This window comes from Photinus pyralis, unplaced genomic scaffold (genome assembly GCF_008802855.1).
Source record: "Photinus pyralis isolate 1611_PpyrPB1 unplaced genomic scaffold, Ppyr1.3 Ppyr1.4_LG3a, whole genome shotgun sequence".
Lineage (NCBI taxonomy): Eukaryota > Metazoa > Arthropoda > Insecta > Coleoptera > Lampyridae > Photinus > Photinus pyralis.
In genome coordinates this window covers 9,408,213-9,429,109 of record NW_022170509.1, presented here as the reverse complement: position 1 = coordinate 9,429,109, position 20,897 = coordinate 9,408,213, and the positions used below count along the sequence as shown (strand labels likewise).

Sequence of the window (20,897 nt, the reverse complement as noted above, 5' to 3'; positions counted from 1 at the left end):
GGGGAGCCTGAGTTTCCACTCGATTTTGGGCATAGCCTCACCCAGCTTACTTGCAGCCTCATCTGCACTATGTGACTCCGCACTGGTTGAGGCAACTGCTGCCTGACTTTGGCGGAGCACCAAGGGCTTCAAGTGCGCTTAGAGGAGCACTTCCCTCTTTGTTATTTTATCAGGTTCTACCATGCGCGTCCCGCGAGAACTGGAGAAAGGTCGGTTATCTACCGCAGAACTCCATATAAGAGGAAAAGGGTGTTTTTAAAACTTGAGTTCTCAAGAGAGTTCGCTTACTAGACACCGGTTCATCTATAACCGATCATCCAGCCAGTCGGCGTAAGCTGTTCCACTTTCGGCTTGAGGTTTTTTAAAATGAGGTTGACTCCTCTTGGTCCGGCACTTGAGCCTATAAGACCCCTCGCATCTTTAACTCAGTGATACATATAACCATAACGCATGATTTTCCGCCATGGCTGATCTGAAGTCCTTGGCCACGACACAAACAGCCGGTCGAGATAGCTGGTCCGCGATGGGATGCGGTATTGGATGCCGCTAAACTGCTTTACCGGTACCATTATGTTTTAAAATACTTGACGGTTCCGGTTTTTTTTCAGGTTCATAAAGGTTTTTGCGCATCCAAGCAGGTACCCGGACCCATTGGAAGCAAATCGCATTCATAGCAAGATATTGTGTCACAGCCACCCCTAACAAATTTGGTAGTTAATTAGCCGTTAATAATCTATTTTAATGGTGGTTGCTAAATTATTACATTTGTTATAATGGTTCACTTAAAACTTTAATTGAACAGTTAACTGTTTAACCCATACAAACTACATAGAGAATTTGTCTTAAATGTATACATATGTGCTATGTATACCTACCTATTTTTAAAAAAAAACCGGATCAAATGCATGGAATGGATACTTAGGATCACGGCATGGAATGGATGGCTGTAGGCAACCAACATTACACACGACAAACTGGAGCTGTTTTTACAGTTTTGTTACCTCCCTGATATCAAGTTAATATTTCAACCTCATCGTCTTTGTTATAAATAAATCTTTGTGTTAAAAAATCACAATTTGATGCTAATAATAAAAATAAAGACTCTAATTTGACATTAAATAATCATTTAAAACAAATTGTGTAGAGTTGGTTGCCTATTATAACCATCTATTCCATGCTTTGGATCAGTATTTTTTAAGCATACCTACATTTAATAAAAATTCCCTGTATACCTGATCCCTAGACATTAATTTTTTCCACCAAGAAACATGTGCAGCTCACTGTTTTGTTTCTTGTTCATCTTTGTGTGAAAATCGTAAAAATGTCAAAATCTAGATGAAAAGTAAGTGATAGTTTCTATACTGTTCATTGACATTGTAAAAAAATATACATTCTATTTATTATATATTTTATTATTATTCAATATGTATTTACAATTTGCTACTTATTGGAGAAACATAATATACAGGTGAAAAGTTTTTTATTATTAGTCTTCTTTCCCCAGTAGGTAGCATATGAACTCTGTGCTGCACATCACTATTAGGCATTTCTTCTAAATAGTCAACATTGTCTTTAGACACATCTAGGTACTTTGAGTACAGTGCATCACCTAAAAATCAACATTAAAATTCAAAAATCCCAAGATTTAAAATAAGTACCAGGTAGTAGGAAAAAAGTGCCTGAGGTGGTAGTTACAATGCATGGCATATACCTTTCCAAAACGCTATGACTGCGTTCCCTGCAAAACTTTTGGATATCATTAATATTTGTAATGATATTTAATCGCGAAATCTCGTAAAATTGTGGTATAGTCGCCAGGTACTTTTCTGCTTCCCATATATCCAAATATTGTGAGGGAGAGTTCCACTAAAAATCATTCAACACCTTTTCAGTACGTCATACGTTTCTTACTTGCACTTCTGATATTTCACCATTATCGGCAAATGCGGGTGGTTTGCTTTGAAAGATTGCCATAAAGAATATGGTGTTAAACTTCGCCCGCACCGGACTAGGCGTAGCCCAATTATTCCAATCATACAGGGACCAAAGATCTGGAAATACTTCGAAATGCAAGCATAGCTTCATAAACTCATTCGGATTTTTGTTAATTTTGGTTTGCCACTTTTGTACCTCTTCTGATGTTATGTAGTCAGCCCACGAAGACGTTTCGTCAGAAATATTCTTTACGTTTTTACACATTAATATACCAGTCTCTTCAAACGTTTCTCGAATGGCAGCAATTCTCAAAGATATACTTTTAGGTATTTCATTCTCGTCGTCAGTTTTGAAAAGTAAGGAAGTGTCAATCTTCGAATTTAACGAATCCAGCCATTCTGATTTGAAACCAAATTTCTCGTACAATTTTAGCCAATCGTGAGAAGTGTCCGATTTGTCAATCGCACCGCCTGGAAAAACCGTCGCGCTTGGTAGGACCGACGATTTTCTGTTCCGTTTTACCATCAATATTTTGTAGTTGCATTTCGACGTGGAAGTCAAAAAGGTTTTCGCCGCAATTATCACTGTGGCTGATTGTCGCCAGTTTGTTAAATTTGAGGTCATTGTGTTCACGTAGTCTCTTTAATTATATGCTATGGAGCTTGTAAATGCGAATCATCTGGAGAACTTCGTTTTATGTAAAGACTTATTTCTCTATGCAAATTATTAATCGCAAAATAATTAACCTTTGGCATTGTTTGCCTTTGACTTGCAGATATGTTGCACACTGACTCCCTCGGTACTGCGCAATCGTAAGCGCGCTTAAATTTGAATTTGCGCTATTGTATTTATAAATACAATGATAAAGCTTTCGGTCATCACTGTGAATTCCAGTTACAATAGCCCCATTATAACGTTTGCAGGTTATGTGTATTATTTACCTCTAAACTTGACAGTTGTACGAAAATTCAAATTTTAGCGCGCTTGCGTTTGCGCAATACCGAGGAGTCAGTGTGCAACACATCTGCAAGTCTTGCCTTTGTCGCCTTTGATCTTTTACGTGGTGGTAAATATACCGTCAACCGTGAGCTGTTTATGGGGTTACGCTAACAACTGACACAAAATTTATACAGTTCGATTAATCGCATTCATTGTTTGGAACCGATTTTATACATTGGTACTGGCAGTGAAATCGGCACTGTGCATAAGTGGTGGCAATTGGAACCGATACCGGTATTTTTTAGATTCTCATTCTGAATAAACTCTTGCATAAAACCGTAAAAAAGGTTGCGGTTCATAACGTTTTTTTTCGGTTCCAAGCATGGTGGTTGCTAAATTGTACAATAAAAAGTATTACATTAAAATTAATTTTGCGTAAAATATTGAAAGTATGTTTATGCTGTTGGGGGAGGGGGGGGGGGACAAGTTGTTGAAAAAAAAACTAACAGCCGCACAGTCGACATTAAAAATCAGAATCAAAACCCGATATTTCTGTAACGAAGCACCCAGTTTCCACCAGTTTTGCGACCGCTCGTGTGTATGAAGGTCCGCTATAAATAGGCGCTTCGTTGTGTCTCAGTATGATAATCTACCCCTATGGTTAGGCAGCACACCTTTACTTACAAGCATACGAAATGCTCTGTATATAATCAAGCGTGCTACATTTGCGATTTCAACCGTTCTGCGCAAATGCCAAAGACTAGGGATTTTCATAACGAAGCTTGGGGGGGAATGTTAGCGTCAGTTAACCATATAGTTGCAGTTAACGAGATTCGGTTGGAAGGCAATGGAGGGTGTAGCGTTTATTTAGTTTGTTGTTTTTAAGAAGTGTATTTACAGGTAGTAATTATATTCCTTCTTGTACTAACTATTAACTATTGAATTTCGTGTCACAATTTCTTATTATTTACATTTTGCATAAAATATTTATTATTGAAGCCAGGTGTACTCCATGCTTTTGTTTTGAGGACTGTTATATTATGAATCATGTTTGTTTGCTTTACTGTACAGGTGGTTAGACTTTTATATTATTTATTAAGTATTTAATTCTGTATTCACGAGAAAATATATTAGCAGTGTAATGTTCCTCTGCTCGATTGAATTTAACTATTCCGTGAAGCAAGTACCTAATACACTCTGATTCTTTGCTGTATCTGTTATACCTTCTTCGTGTCTCGCTACCGGACGGTGCGTAAGCTATACGAAAAGGGGAGGGTCTCTAATTTAATGTTTCTGATGTATATAAGTGGTTCTCTGTCTTCGTGGAGTAGGTATCTAATACAGTCCGATTCTTCGCTTTATCTGTTGCCTGTTCGTCTCGTGCGGATCGCAGCTGCTGACATCTTAGCAATACGAGAGGGGCCCTCTAATTAACATTTCCTCTATTTAAAATATGTCTTCCTTGGACCATAATGGACTTTTATAAATAATTAATAATAATTTTATTTATTTATGTGGGAACCCTTAAAAACTGAAGAAAAAAAACTGGAACCGGAACCCGAACTGAAAATTACTGTCGCCATAGAACCGGTGCTGGAAGACTTAAAAAATGATTCTACCTAAATAGCGCGGAGCTAGAACCTATATTTCATATGGGTTCCGACCCCTGTTCATGAGTGATTTTGCATATGTCCTTCTTGAAACACCCTGTACATGAATTGTGTTAAAATACAAATGTCCGGTTTTTTAACGTCCCATTTGCCTCTACGTTAGCCACATTGTCAATGCTCCTGAATATCCGATAAATTTGCCTGAAATTTAAACTGCAATGATTTTTGTAACGCTCTAACCAATTTAAAGGTCACTTTACGTTCAGAATTTTGAAATGTCCACAATAAAATGAAAAAAAATAAAGTATTGTTTATGTATCTAACTTCAATGTATTTTGTTTTCCAAAAAAAAGATAACGTCACACGTCAGTTACGTTTAGTCTGTCAATTTCAATTATTAATTAATTATTATGGGTGTAATTGAAATTGTATCCCGATAGTGGAATGGAAATAAAAACCTTTATGGGACTGCCAAATTAGAAGAGTTCTGACTGTTTGATCTTAGTATAGGTATCTTCTGTGTTGTAAAAGATTGTGATTTTATGTGCCACCTCAGCTCATAGTGTGAATGCCAACAAATGAGAAGAACTGAATTGTAAACATTTAATATTCGTAATTTATCAATGAAACATGGCATTTGAAAGTTCGAGTGCCACCGATATGTCCCATGCGTTCCTCGAAAGCCTACAAAATGACTTTAAAAACCTATCAGTCGAGACCAAAAAGAAGTATCCGCAAATTAAAGAGGTGAGATCAATTGTAAATTGTTTATCTAACTTATACGAATTTTAGTCGTGCGAGGAAGCCATCATTAAGTTGCGAAGTTCAGGACCAAACGCACAGAGCTCTTTGTATTACATCATCAATCAAGTAATGTACCCCTTGGTACAGGGTTGTGAATCGAAAGATATCAAACTTATTAAGGTAAGTAATTTCACTGCAAAATTAATTATTGCATTTTTGAGGTGTGAATCGGTTCACATTGCGCAATCAGATTGTGTACTGATTCACTTCTCACCGGTTGCATTTTTGAAGCTAAAGGAGTTATCTAATCTAATGTGTTCATTAAAAGAATGTTTCAATTTCTAACTGTAACAGAAAACTTTGCGTTTATACTGGAAAGCAAATTATGAGTAATCACAGTTAGTTGGTGTTCATCAAGCGAAGTTTTCTGATTGGTCTGGGCAGGCTGACCGCCAATTCCATAGAGGATCCAGTTTAGTTTCTTTCCCTTGACTGTGACTATTATTTTTTACATAAATAACATTGTTGGTATAAGTGTTCATTTTTGTTGTTATCTTTTTTGGAAGGAAGGTTATACACTGCCTTTTTTGAGCCCCGAAAAAAAAATTGTCTCAGATCGCCCCGGAAAAAAATTTTCTTACAGAATGTGGCCTGTAGAATCCATAATTTCAAACAGTTCCAAGATTGGGCTACTAGTTCAAAAGTTACAGCCCTTTGAATTTTTTTTCGAAATTGGTTCCTAGTCTATAACTTTTGATTGAGAAGTCTGATCGAAAAAGTACGAATTGATTTGGAATCTACGCACCCAAATTAATAAGAAAAAGTGTTTTCCCGAGAAATTTTGGTGTAGTTGAATTTTGGTAAAAAAGGAAGGTTATACACAGGGGCGGACTGAGTACTTACGGGCCATTAATGTATTAGTGTAGTGTAGCTCTGAGGTGCACCACAAAAACATTTTAAAGTACTCCTTTCTCGAAAATCAATTACCATACAGTTTTTTTAAAATTGCAGCTGATAATTAAAAGTAACAAAATATACAATCCACACGAGATGCGTCGCCTATCATTGTATTTCAGCACTTTCAAAATACTACGACAAAAAATGATAAATTCATTGTAAAACACTTCAATTAAAACAGAATTTTTTAACAACCTAACATCAACCCCAATTAGAAAAACGTGTTAATAATTTATTAATAGGTCAAGAAACTAAATACAGCACATACTTATAAATTTCCAACGGGCCATTATAATCTACAGGCTAGGTGGCAATCGCCACCCGCCCCTCCGTGCCAGTCCGCCCCTGGACAGGAATAAACTTCCATGGACTTGCCAGTAATAGGTATATGTGCAATGACGCCTCATAGAAGTTTTGTACACGATAGGAGAATGTAAAGTAGTGCACTCCATAGATTTGATCTGCCATTTAATCCTTAATTTATTAGTGATTAAGTGATTAAGGTGGCGTTTACATTGAAAAATTGGAAATTTGTTTCCACAATAACTACTTTCTGGGTACAAATTTTTGGTTGAAATAGCATTTATTCAAATATATAATGTTCCGACATTTGCATGAAACAAAAATTATTTAGCTAATTCCTGCACTTTCTCCGTTATTTAGGATATAAGTTAAAAAACTCCCTCGAAAACTCCCATATAAAATATATATCTTTCATTTTTATCACACACTGATAATAATTTGTTATCAAATTTAATTTCATTCACAAGCTTAAACCCTTAGCAACCATTGGTAGTTAGCAGAAGTTTATTTTTTTACCTCGAAACAAAGTTATTGGGGAAATCGCAAGGCAACTTTTGCACTTTTTGTAAACGCCACCTTAAGTGTGCAATAAATTTAAATTTTTGATTACTTGCAAAATCAAAATTTGAAGATGTAATTGGGCGCAAGCTTTTTGAGGGATAATAAATAAATAAACCCTCCACAAAGATTGTAAAACTTAATTCACCCTAACACCTAATTTATCAACTTTATAAGGGATCTGAACTTTTGCTTTTGCACGATTTATAAAAAATTTCATTGTTGACATTGAGAAACAAAATTGCTCACAAAATTGACACAAAAACGTAATCTACCCTACTTTAATCCTTGACAAAGATTGTAAAACTTAATCCATCTCAACCCCTAATTACGAATTTTGTCTATAAGGTGGGTGTCAATTTTTGCTTTTCAAGATGTTTAATAAAAAATCTATTTTAGCGCATTTCCACAAAAATAAAAAAAATGCGCTGTTGTGGCCACTTTGTCCGCCCGCCGTATTGCTGTCTGTCGTCTGTCTGTTGGTCTGTCCGTCTGTTGATACATACGCACTTGGAATAAAGGAAAATCTAACGCCCGTTTCCGAATTTAGTTTTGCGCATGCGCAGTGCCAACTTTTTTATTCATGGAAGCATTTAAATGAAATTTGATACATAGGCGGCGCTTGGAACAAAGGAAAATCTAACGTTAGTTTCCAAATTTAGGTTTGCGCATGCGCAGTGACAATTGAAATGAAATTCTTCTTATAAACTGAAATTCAATAGCACGTCAAAAATGGATTGCACATTTGCAACGCTATCTTTCATATTTGTGGCCGGATTTTTACGATTTTAATAGAACTTGCATCTTACAAATGGGAAATGAATGCAAGTGGAAATGCAGGAAAACCTAATTCGGAGTAGCCGGTAGAATGCTCGGAACTGGTCTAAGGTAATTTCCATCTCCGCCACAGATGAAAAATTCACCTCAACCCAGGTTCGAACACCCGACCTCCGGATTTTATAACCCAATGCTCTACCATAAAGCCGATTGACAATTGATACACCAAATCTACCCTACTTAACTAACGATAGCGATTGTAAAACTGAATCCACCTGTACCACTTTGTTTATAAGGTGGGTGTCAACTTTTGCTTTGCATGATTTTTAATAAAGAATCCATTTTTGACATTTAGAAGCAAAATCTAGACAAAATCAAAATACAATCCCTTAATCTGATCTACCTTAACCTTCTATAACGATCATGAAAGGTAATCCAGTCCAACCTCTAATTTACCAATTTTGTCCATCAGGTGGGTGTCAAAATCCATTTTTGACATTGAGAAGAAAAATTGATACCTTTAATCTGACCTACCTTAACCTTCTATAACGATCGTGAAATGTAATGCACCCCAACTCTTAATTTATCAACTTTGTCTATAACGTGGGTGTCAACTTTTGCTTTGCGCAATTTCTAATAAAAGTCAATTTTTATCATTGAGAAACAAAATTGATACAAAAACGTCATCTATCCTACTTTAATCACCGACAACGATAGTAAAACTTAATTCAATATCGGAAATGTGGTTATTAGAAAAGTTTCCTTTGTAACGATCATGATTGCACAATTTTCAAAATAAGGATACAGGGTCAGGTAAAAAAGTTAGTGGACCTAACCTCATTTTTTAAATGGATTCAATTCAAAAAGATTAAAAATAAGTTTAAATATAATCAAAAATTCAAAAATTGTGTGAAATTTGTATTTTTTGAATGATTTCTTTTTTAATTTCTTATGAATTTTTTTGAATCGCTTAAATTTTTTTTTAATGTCATCCCTGGTGTGCTATAGTTTTGAAAAGAGAATTTAGTATGCTATCGTATAGATTAAAATATACAGAATGTTTCATTAAATAAAAATGAGGTTAGGTCCGATAACGTTTTTGCGTACCCTGTATACTAATTTTGAAAACTGTAAATTATGCAACTATTGTTTATAATAAACATTTCCGATAACTTAATAAATAAAGAAATCAAGGGCTTTTATCTAACAAAACCAAAAATGCAACTTGCCCAAGTCAAATATAAAAGACTATACTTTCCAACATCGAGTTTATCTAAAAACAAGTATAAATTGTGCAGATAAAGCGCATTTTTTTAAATCGAAATAGCTTTTGTTTTGACATCACCAATGGATATATTTCTTGCTGACGTCTCAATCGCCCTGTGTGAGTACCCTCTTCCGACAATCCGTTCTTGAGGTATAAGGGAATATACCCGATCACGATAAGAGGTGGAGGAGGAGGGCTATGGTTGGTAGAAATTAATTCCTTTTGTTGAGACCTTTCATTAGAGTACCATGAAGGATACAACTAGTTCCACTTCCCCCCTGCTCTGCCCCGTACTTTGATAAGAGGACAGTAAGAAGGGCAGTAGTTGGTCGAAAACGGTTCCTTTCGTTGAGACCTTTAATTAGAATACAATGAGAGATAAAAATTAATTTTTAACCCCCTAGTTTGTACAAACCAATTTATTTCGATGAGACTTTTCATTAGAATACCATGAAGGGTAAAATAGTAGAACATGTGTTCCCCCCCCCCCCCCCCATTCCTTAAAGTTTAACTTGGAACCACTAAAGGCATGCGTATGCAAAATCTGAGACCAATTGGTTGTCGTATGTAAGAGCTATGCACGTTTCACTTTCAGCATCTCGGGAAATAATTCGTGGGGGGGGGGGCCCCTTTTAGACAGCGAAATTTGATGGCCGTCTGGCACACTTTCAAGGTATAGGCTACATAATGCAAAAATTCCAGGACTCTAGGAAAATTCCCCTAGAAGTAGTTCAAAACTGTGGAAGTGGGTCCGGACGGGCGGACGGACAAAACGCAAACAATAGCACATTTTTGTTAATTCTTAAAAAATTACCAAAGTCCTCATGTGAGACCGAAGGGACTCGCATTTTTGTATGGCAGATCACTATTCTATTAACCAGTTGTGATTCCTGGGGATCCTCCATCAAAACATAAAATCTTGTCGAAGGCTACCACATTCTCTTTGGGGGTACCCACTTCCGACGTCCCGCCCGCCCACAATTCGTATTTTGATGAATTTCACTAAAAACCATCGACAAAATAGTTCTCAATTTTTGAAGCATTTCTCATACTTCTATTGGCGACACGAGAATGCGAGACCGCGATTCGTGCTCTAAGAAACTTTTGGACGCCCCCTTGAAAACGCGAGCGTTGCAAAAGGTGCTTTATTTCCCCCCTAGGAAAAAAAAACAAAATTCCGTTGTGTGCTTTTGCAAGTTCTTTCTGACGACACCAATCGGACCCCACATCATGCAGCCCCGTCCCTACAGTTGTTAATTACACGGCCCTGGTAGTTGCATGTACACTCCTCGCCTTTCTACAAGCGTTCTTCTAAGGTCCCGCATTTGCTACCAGTCAGCCAGTCGACCAAAGTGAGTGAGTCTATTAGACAATTTTAAACATTTTAAGAATCTTTGATAGGCGGCGGTCTCATTGGAACGGTACGGTTCTCTCGGGTGCCACCAGGAGGTTTCAGCCCTTGCTTCTGGTTAAGGGACGGTTTCCATTCCCGAATCCTACTGGCACTCAAACGGAGAATCGGAAAACTCCCGGGCAATTGACGGCGGTCACTGGCGAAAATCTAAAACAGAATTATTACTTGGAAATAAACGATTCGTTGTTGTACAATTGAAAAAACAAACTAAAACGGCCTAAAACGCACGCGAACAAAGCGGCAAATGCAAAAGATCTCCTCGAAATCATGCCAATACCTTATATAGAATTTTCAAAAATGTTAAAATGGAATTCGGCGTACTCGGTTGATAACGTCCAAAACTTCCTTATTTTATTACCGGTCTCCCTGACGTCCTAAAAATTGGGTACTAATCTTGAATGTCATGATGACACTAGGCCCAATTTAATCATACAAAGTTTGCAGCAACTATGGTTAAATTATACTGAGTTAATTGGGCGGATTAAAATTTTCACATTTGGGGGCCCAGTAATGCCTATCGTTACCTGGAATTTCGGGCCAATCGCAAAAGGTCTGCGATAGTGAAATAAACTGCAGGGCCCTTGCAGCTTTAATTCTCGTTTTGGTTTAACATTGCGAAATTGAAATTGACTAATACCAAATATATGGCTGTCGGATGTTACAAAAATAATTTGTGTACCTCTATGGGAACAATTAGAAACTTCACAATGATGTTCGGCAGCTGGTTAAAATACAACTCTAGAAATCAAAGGAATTACTTTTACCTTCTCCTAGCAAAAAACTGCCTAGGTCTAGAACAACAGTTTCTCGTAAGGAAGTCTTTGTTTTGAGTTCGTCTGAACCCTAAATACAGGGGGTTCGTAAATTCTGTTATGATTCCTGTACGAAAACGGGTGGTTCGTTACAGTAATTCCAAATACCAATCACCTGTTTTTATATTTGATCATTTATGAGCATGATTGCAATTTTTAAGAGCGGGGCCTATTTTAGCTAAGGCCCTGGATAGACATATAATAATAATAATAATCATCCTCTGTTGAGGTTGGTTGTATCTGAAAATGTTGAATATCGAAAAAGAGTACTCACAAAAGGAAAATGAAGTGTATCGGTCACTATTTGTGACAATTTAGTTTACCAAATATTTCATCCTATTAGCCCAAAAAGCGGCAATAATTAAATAACGTTAGTGAACGTTTTACTTAATTAAAACGTTTGTTCTAGTGTTGTCTCCCTATTATACAAAAACTTATAACTCAACAAGTGGTAGATCAAAAAGGTGCAAGATACATAACGGATACATTGTGGAGTTTAATGGAGTCCGGAATCGAGGAGGTAAAAGTTCTGCAATCGGTAACCCTACTGCTTACAACGAATACAATCGTACATGGGGAGACTTTAGCAAGGGTACTTAAGGACAGCAATTAGCGTAGAATCACTCATTGTTCTTCTAGACGTTGGTGCTATGTTTTCGGCTACACTTTACTAAAAATTCGACTACAATAAATACAGCCGGCGCAACCGTACGCCAATTAGTCAATCTCGTTTTCGAAAGAGTGGTGGCTGAAGATGAACAAATATGCGAGCTAGAGGGCCATCCTTTACCTCGACAAGTCAATTTGGAAGATCTGAAGACGCCCAGCGGTGTCGCGCCAAAGGGATTACCACCGTGCGCCTCCGACGCCTATCTACTATTCCAAGACTTAGTGCAATTAGTCAACGCCGATCAGCCATATTGGCTAATTGGCATGACCGAAATGACGAGGACTTTCGGTTTAGAACTGCTCGAGTCCGTACTGACACAATTTTCCATTGTTTTCTTCAAGGTAAGAATGGCCTAAGTATTTATTCTAAGTGTAAAACCGATTTTTCAGAATGCCGAATTCAGCTTCCTACTCAAAGAGCGCGTCTGCGCGTTAGTAATTAAGTTATTTTCTCCCAACATTAAATATCGCAATTCCATTCCCGCAAGCATACAGCAAGCGACACCTTTCGACAAACCGTACTTTCCCATTAGTATGCGACTACTTCGAGTCGTTTCAATTTTAATACAAAAATATCACAGTTTATTGGTAATAGCTATATACATATCTTAATTGCTAATTTAATTATATCTCGTATTTAGGTAACTGAATGCGAAATATTTCTTTCATTAATCGTGAAATTCCTAGATCCTGATAAACCAACGTGGCAACGATCGTTGGCGCTCGAGGTTTTACATAAAATGACCATACAACCCGAACTGTTAAACTCGTTTTGTGAATGTTACGATCTTAAGAAACATACGACTAGCATTTTTCAGGATATTGTAAACTCGTTAGGCGCATATGTTCAGTCACTATTCGTGAATCCTCAGCTGCAGTGTGCGTCGACAAGTAAGTACTTTCGTTCATGCCTATGAAGTTGGTTTGACCAATTATGAATTTATACGAAAAAGTGTACTGCAAAGGATTGTTTAACTATTTGTTTGGGTGATGTTTTGAAAGTGTGCGCGATAATTTACATTTTTTGATTCGGTAAATTATCATTTTCGTAAATACGGTCCTGACTCTTGAAATGCGTGTGAAAGCTCGAGACGCCGAGAAGTCGTAGGACGTGACGAGATTAGCTAGAATTACGAGCCGATTCTGTAAGAGTCGCATCCGGTAATCAAGCTTGTCTTGAGATTTGCTGATTCAACGGGAAATCACTCCCCATGTAGTTCAGTTATTGGTATCAAGAGTTCTAGTTTTATTAGTGGAGAAGGTGTGAACTACGGAATGCGTGTGACTCAGAAAAGTAGGGCGCATTTGGTTCTTCGGAGAGAGCTGTTAGGCAATGTGCGTTGAACCGTAGGCGAAGTTAGGTTATGCACTTGTAAATTACAGCAGGGTGGTTTCTATATTTTGTGTGAGTGTGACATTCACGTTGAACCGCGTGAGAAAATTTGCGTGAAGCGTTCAGCGCAGTTAATTTAGTGAAGGGTGTGTTGTAAAAATACTACTCGAGGAGAAATAGCGTACGCCTATAGTAGCGAATTTAAATACAAATAAACAATAGCGTAAAGTTAAATCCTGCGACCCGGAAAAGTGTAAGAGTGGTTGAATTCCATGATGTAATTCATCGCAATTATTTTTAATGACATTAACGCGTACCGTTGTTGGATTACCCAAGTCCGAGCCTAATTATCAACTTCAAATCAAAGCAGCCATTCATTTTGCGAGACCCAGGATCCTCTGAACCTCAGAGAAAAGTGGCCACTTACATGATCTTCGTACAAATTCAGTACTCGATTTTGAAGTAGAGTTAACATCTATTTTGCTATTTTTACAAGGTCTGTAAATGAATGCGAGATTTTGGATAGTTACAAGATAATGTTGCAATTTGATACATCAATTATTTTTTTGAATTTCTACAAGGAAGTATTAAAATAGTTGGTTGCAGTATGCAGGGTGTTACATTTTCTTTGCCACCCTGTATAACGTAAACGACGGCTTCTAGATCATTTTTAGCGCATTTTTGAAAAAATACGCTATTATATTCGTTATGGCTGGCCGGGCGGCTGTTCGCGTGAGATCTCGGCAACTACAATAGCTAGAGACTTCAAATTTTCACTAAAAGCTTTCTGCTATAGTGTAGATGTGCAGGCACTAGTCTATTTTTAGTTGGATTATTTGTGAGATCGGTAATTGAAGAAAATAATTTCAATATGGTTTTCGGAGGTGCTATAATTTTACCGTTAGATAGCGCTACCAGTATAAAAACTTATTATTTACTTTGTGATTTGTTTTACAAAATTAAAGACGTTTATTAAATAAAATTAATTATTTAACGGAGCCAAAATTACTCGTGAGATCGATAATTTTAAACTTCGCTAATTAAATACCTACTGACCTGCATTACCAAAAATGCGCTTTAATCATACAGATTTACAACTTGTTTTCTTATTTTGACGAGTACCCCCTGAAATATCTGCATGACATTAATTAACACCCTGTATATTAATGAACTGGACATGGTGGTATCCTCACAAGCTCATGTCGCAATGCATATAGGTATACTGCAGTTCTCGTAACTGATAAATATAATAAAATATTAGAAGCTAAAGGTAACCCAAAAAATGCATGACGTTAATTCATGCTTGTGGCAATAAATAAGAAGAAAACAGTTTTTTTTTCTAATGGTGTAAAGAAACTCTAGAATGGTTAGCTCTGGCAGTTAAAGTGGCCAACATAACCATTGTTAATGAAAAATATGTACAACTAGCGGTTTGCGTCGTTCCACCTCACCCAAATGTGCCACTCACGGATGGAACATAGGCTCGGTTTCAGCGGCTGCCCAAATGGTTTTTAAAAATTATTTTTTACATCCCCAATGGACGCGTCACCAGGGATTTCTTACGAATATTTTATATGCTCATGTTAAAACAATAGTTATTAATAGCGAAACATACGACCTCCTTTTCCTCAATAGGCAGAGCCTAGGACAGAGCCACGTCGCCCAAAACAATTTTTTGCTGGGCGATAAATGAAATTGTTATCGATTTATTAATAAGTCTGTTTAGTCCGATAATTATCGATTAATCGTTAATCGATAACTTTCGATAATAATCGTTAATTATCGATAAGTTTTGATAAGTATCGATAACTTTTGATAATTATCGCTAACGTTTGATAATAATAATCGTTAATTGTCGATAATAATAGATTATTATTGACATCTGTCGAAAATTGTCGATCTCTGATTGTTATTGATTTATTGAATAGCGATAATTATCGAGAGAAAACTATGGATACTTTATCATAAATCCTATCGATATAAATATATTCTCAATGTGTACACTCGTTAACAATTTTGGTATTGATATTGATAATTTAAATAAAAACAGGATGTTTTGAAAAATATTAAAACAACCATAGGTATGCCATAGTTTTTTGAAATCAAAGGTGATCAACTAGAGTCTAGACAGTACCTAATCCTCAAAAATTTGGTATGTCCTTCAATAACCTCAAAATTATTAGTTTTTAACAGAAACGGTAATTAAGCATAATAGTATCTAATTCACGTCAAGCAGCCTAAAGTAGGTTGTGAATTGTGATCATATTTTATAAGTGTCATGCCAACTCTGGAATGCTCTTACTTGATCGCTTTTGCGATAAATCGATGTAAGATTAATCGGTAGATTATCGATTTACCGACCAATCCTTTAAAATCACAATTAATTGATACATTTTTCAATAATTTTCGATAAATTATCGATTAGTCGACCATTTTTTTAAAAATTAATCCACTATCGATTAATCGATAACGTTATCGATTAATCGATAATTATCGATAACGAGCACTGAATTTGTACGAAAATCGTGTAAGTGACCACTTTTTTCTGAGGCTCAGAGGATCCTGGGTCTCGCAAAATGAATGGCTGCTTTGATTTGAAGTTGAGAATTAGGCTCGGGCTTGGGTATTCCAACAGTAAGCGTTAATGTCATTAATTACAAATAATTGCTATGAATTACACACAAAGAAAACACACCTTTCACTAAATTAACTACGCTGAACGCAAATTTTCGATAAATTATCGATAACTTATCGATTAATCCATAATTATCGATTAATCGTTTTTTTGAAAGCATTACTTTTAATTGACTAATTTATCGATAATTATCGATTAATCGATAATTTTTTTTTAATTTATCAGTCGTCGATTAATCGATAATTATCGATAAGTTATCAATTACTCGTTTTTTTGCACAGCACTAAATTCTACAGAATTTATCGCCAAGTAGACCATTGCTAAAATAGGCGCGAATATTGTGAAGCTTTGAGAATAGTTTAAAAAATGCATCCAGACAAACGTACAAAATATTTAAACAAACACTAAACAATCGCACTAAAGATTGGTCCGACTAACTTCACAGGCATCTTTGAAGAGTCTTTGGTAACACCAAGCGCAGTTCCAGTAACGCAAGGTCAGCCACCTGTTTTTCTGAGCGGGGGAATACCTTCAGGTCCAGGCGTTTCTCCACAACCCGGTTTCTTTTCCAGAGGAGTCTGGTTGCCAGTTGTGATTACTTTTCCTACCGGTACAGCCAAATCAACATAGTAAGGAGAGTTGGTATTGCGAAGGTGTTATTAACCCGCCTTTTTAGTTTGGAAGTGTTAGATAAAATAGAACCGCCACTAATACCCGACGGCTACGGAATATCAATCGCATATGCTTGCTTATTAGAAATCATTCGTTCCCTTCATATAACGATTGTCCCACAACAGACAACCGACGGGCAAACCGTGACATTCGTATCGAACGAAAAGGATAAGGATCTACACTGTCAGCTAATCAACTCGAGTTGGTGCGGACTAGTGGCGGCGTTAAGTCCCCTAATTGAAGCTAGCACCGACGAATCGATCACGGAGAATGTTTTGAAAGCTGTGCAAACGTACGCGTCGCTTTGCGGTATGCTCGACTTGCAAATACCGAGAGACGCGTTCATTACCGCCATCTGTAAATCTTCACTTCCTCCACACTATGCTTTAACAATATTAAACGCAGTCACGCCAGGAATGAATTTAAGAAGTAATCAATTATAGCGAGGGTGCTTGATAACTCTCTTACTGTTTTCAGTACAACGAAGTGACAGTCAAGATGTTCATTCGCAGTATATTGCTCCTTATGGTGAATCAGATTACCGACAACAGGTTGTGGCTGTAGGTACTCCTCTACCAACATCTTCTTTGCCTGTTGGTAAGTATAAGGTCGACTCACGGCAAAGGGCAATAAGTAGCGATCACTTTCTCTTGTAAATAAATAAAGTTTACATTAACTGCAGTTCATCCTGCGTCATTGATTAGGTTTGGTGGTATGGTCTTCATGTATTTTTGGGAAGCGGCAAATTTAATATTCCTAACAAGTAAATAATAAATACTGAATAATGTTGGTCCTCATATCGATCCCTGGGGAACACCACAGGTTAGAGCCTAAGGATCAGATATAGCATTGTCCAACTTACATTTCACTTACTTAACAGAGCAGTATTAAATAATTGTTTCAATATAGTTCATTTCACCAATAATTTAACATTTCTCATTAGGTTGTTAAGTAGTGGGAATTCCCACTGCGACATTTAAAACAATAGGACAATAGCCCCCATTTAACTAAAAGTCAGCGGTTTTCAATAAAATTTTAATGTTTCAAACGCCAAATTGTAGTGCTCGTATAAATCGGCTTAATAATCGATATATTTAAAATGTAGTTCCTTTGAGAACCGCTGACTTTTAGTTAAATGGGGGCTATTGGCCTATTGTTTTAAATGTCGCAGTGGGAATTCCCGCTAGTTAACTAACGACCTAATGAGAAATGTTAAATTATTGGTGAAACAAACTATAACTTCAGATTGCTACCATCTTTGTTTCACTCGTGGTGACATGTAATGTGTTGAAAACTATTTGTTAGTTATGAACCGAATAGCATGAAATTTTGTATGTAAGCACATCGAATAAAAGTAAATATCGAACCAAAAAATTTGTTTTGCGCGTGCGCAATCCGATTTTTTGACATCTCTGTTAGTTACGAACCGATTTGCGTGAAATGTTGTATGTATGCACCTCTAATAAAAGTAAAACTAATGCTGAATCAAAAAATTTGTTTTGCGCATGCGCAATTTCAAATTTTTTATTTGTTCAGATATTTAAATGGGATTTCGTGTATACGGACCTCGAATAAAAGTAAAACTAATACCGACTCAAAAATTTGTTTTACAAGCTATGCTGATCTGGTAGGAAAGAATCAATCCCTCAAGGTGTGTTGTAAAAATGATGTATCTGCAAAGCTCTCGAGGATCGTTCAGTATTCAGTTATATCTGATTTTTTACATAGATCAAATTACATTTAAAGGTAAAGGCAAAAATCTGTGTGAACTACTCTTGAGAATTTACACATGTTAGTGAATATTACGCACTCTTATCAGACCGGAATGTTAAATCATAATTTGTAATGCATTAAATTCAAGGAATTATTTTTCTTGTTTAAGTATCCCCTGTGCACTTATACAGGGTGCACCGAATATATCTGCAAAACTACAATTTTTGCAAAGAAGTTTTGTATGATATAAAAAGTTTGCTACCAATTTAATTTGTTGTTGTGCCATACTTTTGCATCGTTAGGGGGGCATATTTTTTTTATGGCAACTTTGTTGGATATAGTACCATAAAAAACTCATTATACAGGAAGTATTTAAACTTGCAGTAGTTGCAGTTGAAATAGAAACTTGAAATTTGGTACACAGCCACACTCGACCATTGCGGATTGAAATAAAATAACTTCAAGATGGCGCCGATTCCGTTAATACCGGACGTTGATGTCATCTTTGTTTCTTAAATAGATTTTCTTCATTTTCTATTTTTTTCTCTGAATTTAACGCATTTAAGAAGGTTTATAACAGCTGGAGGGAGGGAAATTTGAAATCTGCATTTCTTAGGGGGTGTTCCATACCCCCCAGACCTCCAGTTTGGTATTGCTTATTCTTAACACCATGATTTTTGTACAAAGGCGAGAGCTGAACGTTTTGATGTAGAACGTATCACCAGGGGATGTGGGGATAGGTAATACCACCCAGTATATGAAGGTCTTATGACTAGGGATCGGACTTATATGCATGAAAACACGTCAAAAATGCACATATATATGCACAAAAAAACATGAAGATATGCATGAAAAATTAAATAATGCACAAAAAATTATTGAAACATTTTCCCTGGCCAACATTAGTCATATCATTTGTTGAACTTGAAAATTTGCTTGCATTATAAATCAATGGTGAAATGAACACCGCTGACGTTTTATAATTTAACAAACTTGGGCGCCATATTTTTTTTTCATTTATTTTTTTTTTTCTTTTTGTTTTTCTTTTATTTTTTTTTCTGTTTTATTGTTTTCTTTTGTTCTGTTTCTATCTTATAATTTTTATTTTATTTGATTTACTTATTATTTGTTTATCTTTATTATTTATAAAAAAAATATAATTGTTGCAATTTGTACCACTGGAAACTTGTTTTGTGATAAACATGGTTCAAAAAATTAATAAAATGCTAATGTATCTTAAATATGCATAAAAACCCCAAAAATGCAAAATATGCACTTTGCGCCAATGTGATTCATTTTTGTTAGTTCGTGTAAATTATTGCTTTATTTTGAGCTGCATACAATATTTACGTAATGCATAAAAGCATGAAATCCGGTCTCTACTTATGACAGTTGTAGGTCTCTTTCCTAGGTGGTATTCCATAACTCCCCAGATCCCTCGGTTCGAAGGAATGTTAATAAAAGTGGGCCTAAAATTCATTCTTCATTGATTCACTTCTGCCATCAGAAATAGCAGTTGCAATTTAAAAAACTGAAATTTTGACATTTTTGGAAAGTCCTGGAAACTTTGTTATTATTGCATGTACGCGGTAAACAAATCCATTTAGGAGGATGGAATGGTTTTAAGTTTCTGGGTATTCTTGTTATGGTTTTGCAAAAATTTTACCAAAATTTCCTAAATAGAGGCGCGGAAAAAATTTCCATTTCGACAAAATTTGGAGCGGTCACTCAAAAAATTGCTTCAACGTCGATTATAAAAAAAGGGCACTCACTTATGAGCGGTTACAAGATATGTATTTTTGAATGTCAAAATTTTTAAAGAAAAATTGATGTGTCAAAAATTATGACAGATAGGTACACAAATCCTAAATGCGTGGAATTCAGAATAAAATGGCGCATTTAGAAGAAAATAGAAAATGCAATGTTTCTATTATTAAGAATGTTGGTTAAGCCTCAGTGTTACTATTTCCATAAGAAGAATACTTGAGAACATTTTAGCTGGTTCCATTTTTGGATCTGGGTCCGTTCACGTAGCCCTCCCCATTAGCTCAACACTTTACCGAACACGCCCCCTGGACTTTACCCAAAGATTTAACTGGAATAACTATAAACCAATGCCATTAGCCTATACAAAATTGTGTCAATAATATTATTTAAAGGTACACAGCAAGGTCCGGTCATGCTGACCGCTAAAAACCTCCAGTCGATGAGAGCCCTTTTAAATCTGGCACATTGTCACGGAAGCATTCTGGGAACGTCATGGCACTTAGTGTTGACCACCCTACAACATCTAGTATGGATCTTAGGACTTAAACCGTCGACAGGGGGCAGTTTGAAAGCGGGCCGGACAACAGCAGATTCGAACGCAGTAATAACGACCGCGGTCATGGCAGATTTGCCGGTTCTTTCGACCATGCTGAGTAGGTTGTTTGAGTCGAGTCAGTATTTAGATGATGTAGCTCTGCATCATTTAATAAACGCACTCTGTAAATTATCCCAGGAGGCCATGGAGCTGGCATATTCGAATCGAGTAATATTTTTCGCACACTTTATCGAAAT

The 20,897-nt window shown here is 36.4% G+C and overlaps 2 protein-coding genes across 2 annotated transcripts in view; one reads left to right on the top strand and one right to left on the bottom strand.

Moving 5' to 3' along the window:
* Positions 1-1,394: 1,394 nt before the first annotated feature.
* LOC116165691 (nucleoside diphosphate-linked moiety X motif 19-like) lies at positions 1,395-2,719 on the bottom strand. Its single transcript, XM_031480346.1, has 3 exons — positions 1,912-2,719; positions 1,659-1,866; positions 1,395-1,609 (listed from the first exon to the last, which is right to left on the bottom strand). The coding sequence occupies exons 1-3, from the start codon at positions 2,557-2,559 to the stop codon at positions 1,431-1,433; spliced, it is 1,035 nt and encodes a 344-aa protein (XP_031336206.1). The 5' UTR covers positions 2,560-2,719; the 3' UTR covers positions 1,395-1,430.
* Positions 2,720-4,647: 1,928 nt separating this feature from the next.
* LOC116165668 (protein MON2 homolog) overlaps positions 4,648-20,897 on the top strand; it is a 35,326-nt gene continuing 19,076 nt past the window's right edge. The window contains exons 1-10 of the mRNA XM_031480298.1: positions 4,648-5,231; positions 5,277-5,408; positions 11,726-11,908; positions 11,956-12,327; positions 12,376-12,573; positions 12,627-12,876; positions 16,435-16,582; positions 16,630-17,054; positions 17,103-17,222; positions 20,498-20,868. Of these exons, the coding sequence (XP_031336158.1) occupies positions 5,115-5,231; positions 5,277-5,408; positions 11,726-11,908; positions 11,956-12,327; positions 12,376-12,573; positions 12,627-12,876; positions 16,435-16,582; positions 16,630-17,054; positions 17,103-17,222; positions 20,498-20,868 (2,316 nt within the window). The 5' untranslated portion in view covers positions 4,648-5,114. The remainder of the gene's footprint in view (positions 5,232-5,276; positions 5,409-11,725; positions 11,909-11,955; positions 12,328-12,375; positions 12,574-12,626; positions 12,877-16,434; positions 16,583-16,629; positions 17,055-17,102; positions 17,223-20,497; positions 20,869-20,897) is intronic.